This window comes from Triticum dicoccoides, chromosome 5B, assembly GCF_002162155.2.
Source record: "Triticum dicoccoides isolate Atlit2015 ecotype Zavitan chromosome 5B, WEW_v2.0, whole genome shotgun sequence".
Lineage (NCBI taxonomy): Eukaryota > Viridiplantae > Streptophyta > Magnoliopsida > Poales > Poaceae > Triticum > Triticum dicoccoides.
In genome coordinates, this window is record NC_041389.1 from 647,019,191 (window position 1) to 647,026,631 (window position 7,441).

At 50.5% G+C, this 7,441-nt stretch overlaps 1 protein-coding gene and 1 long non-coding RNA gene across 2 annotated transcripts; both read right to left on the reverse strand.

The window, feature by feature from the left end:
- Positions 1–1,110: 1,110 nt before the first annotated feature.
- Positions 1,111–3,328, reverse strand: LOC119306494. Its single transcript, XR_005148965.1, has 2 exons — positions 3,252–3,328; positions 1,111–3,132 (listed from the first exon to the last, which is right to left on the reverse strand). It is a non-coding gene; the product is annotated as an uncharacterized LOC119306494 (long non-coding RNA).
- A 104-nt stretch (positions 3,329–3,432) lies between these two features.
- On the reverse strand, positions 3,433–5,057 carry LOC119306495 (protein ESKIMO 1-like). The gene is made up of 4 exons (XM_037582697.1): positions 4,748–5,057; positions 4,178–4,564; positions 3,777–4,068; positions 3,433–3,555 (listed from the first exon to the last, which is right to left on the reverse strand). Exons 2-3 carry the CDS (start codon positions 4,474–4,476, stop codon positions 3,981–3,983), a joined length of 387 nt encoding a protein of 128 aa, XP_037438594.1. The 5' UTR covers positions 4,477–4,564; positions 4,748–5,057; the 3' UTR covers positions 3,433–3,555; positions 3,777–3,980.
- Between the last annotated feature and the right edge of the window lie 2,384 nt (positions 5,058–7,441).

Sequence of the window (7,441 nt, forward strand, 5' to 3'; positions counted from 1 at the left end):
TGGTGCCTCCACTTGCATGAGGCAAACCGTGGCGGGCATGAAAATATATCCAAAGGCCCTATGCATCTCGGTTGTTGGATAGCTAAAAATAATCTTGTATTTCATCCATGAGTATAGCAAATAAGAAAATATCCGAAGTAACCATAATAAGGCCCTAAGTTTTCTCGTTGGATATAGGAAAGAACCTGATCACTTAAAACCTAGACCATATGATAAACCACCGCTTACAACAAACTTGGGAATAATTTGTATAGCCCTCTTATAGTAATAGGTGGATGGCCATGCATTGCCATGAAACACGAAGCTTAAACATTAAAAACAATGATCAAACAACATGTATTTCAGATGCGACCTATGACCGTTGTGACAAATATCACCTTGAAGCACATGCGTTGCCACGGGCCAACAAATGAATGCACGTGCGTTGCCACACGTATAAGTTACAATGTATTTTATTCATGTAAATATTTCACCTCTTAAACATAGTGATATGGTAAATGTTACGAATGATGTTTGATCAAGCAGGAGCTGGAGCTACCGAGCTAGAGATGCAGGCTCACCCTGCAGCACGCGCAGGAACTGCGAACTGGAGGTCCTCATCTTAACATATGTCGAGAAGACACCTCATTGCCCAAGAGAGAGCCTTATTGGTGGTGTATTTGTATTAATAAATCAGCAATGCATTTATTTTAATTTATAGGAAATTGATTTTGTATGGAACTGCCTTGGCATGCATTTAGTAATTCACCACCATGCGAAATGTCAGATTCCAATACTAGGTGACCACGAAATATTTATAACATATGACATATTATCTTGAAGGACAACATGAAGAATATCAGCTTACACTGGTTCTGCTTTAACATGTAGTCCATTCCATAAAAAAGCTCACTCCAGTAATACAAACCACATCGTCAATCAGATGTTCTATAATAATTAAAATAATTGCATTGGTAAACAAAAAAACGTAACTTTTACAGTTTAACGGCAACTCAGTGTGATGGCATCACTGACAATTAACTCAACAATCGAATATCCTTGGAAAAAAACATCAAGAAATAGACCAATAATGGTGAAACTCACTTATGTACCATCATATACACAAACACATAAGAATTTGGGAAACAGTTGGTTTCAGTCTCATGGAAAGGTATCTGAGGGTTCACATAATATGAGAGAATACTATACTGCTCATGCATTACATTCTGTCAAAGATCGATGACTCTGATGGTACAACATGGACCAGCTGCACTGCTAAAAAACGCAGAATTAACGAGGCGAAAGAATTTCAGGAAGATCTCACATTCAGAAGGTTGTATCTTTCACTATACTCAGCGAAAAATTGAGAATAAATTATCCATGGAAATCTCACACCAAATACTTAAAATACATCCATAGCCCCATGGACAGATTCAGCCTTGAAGTTACTTTAAACCGCCCGCAAAATAGGAAGTCATGACTGAAACTGCAGTCTGACGAAAACTAACAGTAATTTCAGATAGGCAAATCTCCTAGAATACCTGAAGAAAAATTGGAAATAAACATTCGTTGGAAAGGTCTTGAAAAGATATACAACTTTTATTTTAATGGTTCGGTCATATTTGACACCTAAAACCCTCAAAACGCAATCGGTAAGTTACTGCACGCACTGCAAACAGAGTTGTGCAAAACAGACTTGCGAAAACAAACAGCAGGGAAGGAAGGATTACTTCACTTGATACCTACAACAGATCACGCCCCTGCCATCTCTATTTCGCTCTTTCCATCTCTTCCCTGCAGCAAACCTTCTTTCAAGCTGCCTCAGACATGGGTTTGGATTGGTGTCCTCCTGAATACTCTGCCCCTGAAGGCTTTCTTTTCCTTCTCAGAATCTGAACTTATCAAAATCAAGCTAATTAGTGGAAAAGGCTGCATATTGACCTCTCACTAACACAGCCACATGTGCCAACAAATATTTTAACCACTCACCAGGATCATTCCTTGGTACAGAAAAACCAAAACATAATTAAGCATATTATATGAACCAGTCTTTTCAAAACCAGTATTGGTATTTAAAATTAATGAAATTCATATGCATGGACAAGTGTACGGTTTAGAATACACAAAAAAAAAAGAGCAAAGTACTATTTGGTTATAGTCAGAGTTCCCCTACTTTGCAATGTGGTACAAGAAACGAAAGCTGCTTAAAAAGGAAAGGGAAAAACTGATCTTTTGTGATTTCTTTCCTATTTGAAACTCCATATAATTGCTTTCATGCAGCTTTTTTCTGTAAGTAATAATAGCTAAATGTATCCTATTTTGTTTATATTCAGCATGAATATAAACTAATCTGTTTCATAGTGCATACAGTGTACTGATGCTTGAAGAAAACTTAAGTTATTCGCATCATCTACAATTGTATTTCTGAAGCGTGTGCTATCAGCTCTGAAACATGGCATTCAGAAGCACGAGTAACATCTGATCCTTGAACAAACCCTGCTGCCCTCCGTAATAAAATGCTCAAAACCAGATTTCATAAGAATAAAGTGCTATTAGAACAGAGGAGCTTATGTCTTTCTTCTGGATGTATTATTATCAAGGCAGCACCACTGGCATGGAGTTTCATTTATCTCTGGCACCTCACTTTGCTAGCAATGTAGAGATAAAATGCCATTACTCTAAAAACTTCAATGCAAAGAGCAATAAATCACCCTCAAGGAGAGTACTAAAACTGTGATCTTAAGAAAAGTGATTTTGCCGAACATTTATAGATCAAACAGGGATATAGCCCGAAGATACTCTAGTTTTTTTCTTCTACAGAAGTCGATAGTTCTCCAGGACATCAACCATCAGGAAGTACTCGTCAAGTTCACCAGATGTCGTCTCACCGCAGAAGTAATTTTGCACACATGAAGACTTAAAAAACAAAAACAATGTCTTAAAAAATTGAAAGAAGCTACACATATAAAGTGTAAAAAGGTATAAGTGAGGACAAAATTGTGGAATAGCTCTGATGAGCCACACATTTCATCAGAAACAACAGAAGTAAAATTGCTCAACCATATCAAGTTTGTGAGCAGGGCATATATAGTGGAAGTTTTTTACACGCTTCCCATGGTGCTTTCGATCCACGAATGAAGCCTCCTCGTCCTCCTTGGACACAAGAACACATTGCATATATGAGGTCGTTCGCAGAGCGGTGTCACAAAACAGAATGGAACCAATGATCTTGTTAAAAAATAAAAAGAACCGAGATGAGAGAAAATTCATACGATGCGGCCGCTGCTGACAAGGGCATTGACCAACACCTCATCAGAGAGCACGTCGAGCTTCTTCTGCTCCTCCACCTGATGAACCCACGCCAAAGCAAATAGGCAATCATCATCATAGCACCATTCGCACGGAAGAACAACTATGACAAAGAGAGGAAACAGGACGAACGGCTTGCCTGGACGTTGCTCTGAACTGAGAGGCCGATGAGCTTGGCTTTGCCTGTCTCGTTGAGAGGTGACGAACTTGCAGTCGAGGACGATGTGGAAGAGGAGGACGGTGAGGTCGCCGCGCGACTCCGGGTGCCTGCGGAGAAAGAAAAGTTGAGATGTGATATCTTCAGACCAAGACTCGCACCACCATCTTGCTGATGTTTCCCCTGCAGACGACAACAAACTGAGCGCACAAGAAGCCATTCCCCCAGCTCGAACAATCATGTCAACATCGCCCCTAAATCGAAATCCCCAAAACAGTTCAAAAAAATCCCCCAAAAAAGGTACGGGTAGACCGTAGGTGGATTTAGTTACCTGGAACACCGGAAAGAATGCTGCGGGTGGGTCGGCGGCGCGTGGGAAGGAGCAGGTTGGGGATTTGACTCCTCTTACCTCAACCGCGTCTCCTCTCCTCCGCCTGCGGTCTTCTTTCATTCGGATGGATAGATATGGGTTTCGGGTCGGAAAGGGGGGAGAAGAAGACCGTGGTCTTCTCTCGTCTCCTCCGCCGCGGTCCACCTAGTTTGCCCACATCTTGAGCACCTCCTTGTACGCCACCGGCTGGTCCACCAGCATGTACTTGACCGGCAACGCCCGAGGATTCTTCCTGCAACCAGCAAGAATCCCTATCAATCATCATCATATTCATCACTCACACCGATTCACCCAATGAACCAAGCAAGCAATGGAGGGAGGACGGAGGACGGAGGACTCACAGCACTTTCATCTCAAAGTTGTTGAGCCACCAGACGTAGGTGTTGAAGACGAGGAAGTGGGCGGCGTGCCAGTGCCGGGCATGCTTGGCGATGGAACGCCAGGCGATAACACGGTCCGCCACGCTGTGCACCTGCGTGTCGTCCGAGTTGGAGCTCACCAGGAACGGCGCCCAGTAGAACTCCACCGTCGCGTTGTACTCCGCCGTCGTGAACACGTTGAGAGAGCCGTTGGGCCCCATGAACTTGGCCAGGGACTTTTGGTCGCGCGACGGGATCACCGACGACACCAGGCACACCATCGACTCCCACTGGTATCGGTTCAGCGAGTCCCCCACGAAGACCAGCCTCTAGTTCCGCAGCCGCTCCAGCAGCAACCGCGCGTCCAACCTACAGCAAGATTCAATTCGGTTGGGTTGAGATGTACGAGTGCTGATGAACTGAATTGAATTGGGGATGGATAGATATATGGATGCTCGGCCATGGCGCCCGAGGTACGAATCAAATCAAATGGCATCAGGGAAGGGAATTAAAGACCTTGACGCTAGGGATGGGAAGGGAAGGGGATCGGACCTTGACGAGCAGCTCCATGGCGTCGGGGTCATGGATCAGGGAGACGCCGGCGGCCTCCTGGTCCTGTCCCGGCGCTGATCGCCGCCATGGCCTGCTGGATCTCGCCATGGCACGGAGTTTGGCGGGGGCGATCCCAACAACAGGGATTCAAGCCGCCCTGCCCTGGAGACGCGGCGGCGGCGTCTCCCCTCGGACGGCGGCGGTGGCAACGTACGAACTCGTACGTGGGCGGCGGCTAAGAAGAGTCGGCGGCAGGGAGATCGGAGATGGGATCGATTCGGTGGCCGGCTGCGTTCGAGGGAGACGAGAGCGGGTTAGGGCATCTTCAGCCGTTGGCCCCTCAGGAGGGGGCAAAAAATCACCCCCTGGAGGCGCACCCGCGCTAAACCGCGCACTGGGGGCGTGATGCCCCCCAGTCGCGGCGCCCACGGTTAGTCAAAAAAGTCAAACACGGCGCAAAAACGACTCAAATTTAACACAAACATCGGCGAGTTCGTTCAAACTTAAACATATTTTACAAAAAAAAGAAAAAAAAACTACCGCGGGCTACCCCGCCGTCTCCCTCGCCGCCCGCCTCGCCGCCTGCCCACGCGGTTCTACATGCCGAGGAGGCTGTAGAACCGCATGTAGTCACCGCCGTCGTCGTCATCGTCGTCGTCGTCGTCGCCGCCCCCGCCTACGCCTCCGTCGTCCCTGCTGCATCCCTTTCCCGGTTGGCGCGGCGGGTTGGACGGTCCGGGGGCGTCGTCGTCGTCGCTGTCGAGGACCACGACGCCGTGCTCGTCCTCGCGCCAACGCTTGCGGGCGGCAATCTCCTCCAGGGCCCGGCGCTGCCGGACCATCTCGTCGCGGAGGTAGTCGTCCCGCGCCCACCGCATGGCGTCCTCGTCGGAGAAGCCGCGTCGGGCTATCTCCTCGTACTCCGCGGGGAAGCCGGGCTCTGGCTTGGGCTCGACGAGGACGAAGCGGCCGGTGGGTGGAGAGGCGTTGGCGCCGATGCGGACGCCGGAGCTGCGGGTGCGCGCGCTGACCGGCGTGCTCTAGGGCTCCGGCTTGACGGGGCGGAGGCAAGGCGAGCTGCCGGACGAGGAGGAGGATCCCCCGGTCTCCATGCGCCTCGGGGTCCAGGAGCTTCCCCGGCGGCGTGAGAAGGAAGGGGGAGCGGGGTACTCGAGGCGCGGCGTGTTGCCTCCCTCGATGTACTCGAGGACGGCCTCCAACGTGCGCCCGGGCACGCCCCACCACCGACGCCGGCCGGTGGCGTTGAGCCTGCCGGAGGGCACGACGCCGTTGGTGGCCTCGAGCTGCCGGGCCTGACGGCGACGGAAGTAAGGGTCCCAGAGCGGGCTGTCGGGGACGTGCCGTGGCCCCTCCCTTGCCGCACGCGGCATGTTCGCGCGGATGCGTGCGATCTCCGCACGCCGCGCCGCGCCGGTGGGTACCGGGGGCACCGGCACGCCGCCCGCGATGATCCTCCACGCCCCCGGCACCCGCATGTCCGGCGGGACCGGGTACTCGGCCTCGTAAAGAAAGCGAGCCTCGTCTTCATGAAGATGGCAGCGGCCGAAGCCGTTCGCCGCCGCGCCGTCGCCTGGGAAGCGCTCGGCCATGGGTGTGAACTGGAGACGGCGAAAGAGAGGAGAGGAGAGGGAGGAACGACGACGGCGGGAGAGTGTGAGTCGCCGAGTGCGCCGGGGCGTGTCATATATAGGCCGAGGCGCGCGTGCCACCGTGTGTACGCGTGGCGGGCGAGGGAGGGCGAGGGACGCGCGTCGTCCGGTCTTCACTGCGCCGCCCGTGAGGCATCAATGGTGCAGACTGACCAGCGCGGCAGCGCGTGGCAACTTTGGCATTGATTCGCCGCTGGGAACGAGGCGATGAGGACGACGAAGGGCCGAGAAGAGAGCCGTGTCGCTGACGCGGCGGGCCCGCGGCTTTTTCGCGCCAAAACAGTTCGCCGGGCGCCCGCGGGCGCCCCCCAGCGCGCCGGGTTCGGGCTGGGTCCGCCGGCGCTGTTTTCGGCCCAAGCCGGCGAAAATCGGGCTCCTGGGGGCGCGACTCGGCCGTTTTTTCGGCGCCGGCGCGATAAAAATGCCTGGGAAGGCCTTCCTGGGGGCGCGGCTGGAGATGCCCTTAGGGATAGGGCATATGGGGTCACTCGAGTTTTTTCTGGTGGAGCGTGGGGTGGGGAGGGACGAAAAAAACCCAGCGAAGACTATTCATCAACTGCTCCATTAGAAGTAGAGATAAACTGGAGCTAGTTATGTGTCACCCTATGTTATAACTGTTGCATGATGAATTGCATCCGACATAATTATCCATCATTGATCCATTGCCTATGAGCTTTTCACATATTGATCTTTGTTACGTTACTTCTCCGTTGTCACTGTTACGATTGCTACAAAACTGCTACTGTTACTCTTGCCACCGTTACCGTTACTTCCATACTACTTTGCTACTAAATACTTTGCCGCGGATATTAAGTCTTTCAGGTGTGGTTGAATTGACAACTCAACTGCTAATACTTGAGAATATTCTTTGGCTCCCCTTGTGTCGAATCAATAAATTTGGGTTGAATACTCAACCCACGAAAACCGTTGCGATCCCCTATACTTGTGGTTTATCAGATTTGTACATCCCTTCAATGCAAACGATTGTTTTGGATGACCCGTGTGCAAGCACGTACAAACGATT

What these genes read in the sequence shown, in the direction of transcription:
- LOC119306495 (XM_037582697.1), bottom strand. Translation starts at nt 4,476, where the DNA reads ATGGTGTGCCTGGTGTCGTCGGTGATCCCGTCGCGCGACCAAAAGTCC. An exon ending in AACTTTGAGATGAAAGTGCT is followed by an intron (nt 4,069 to 4,177) that starts GTGAGTCCTCCG and finishes TGCTGGTTGCAG; the next exon opens with GAAGAATCCTCGGGCGTTGC.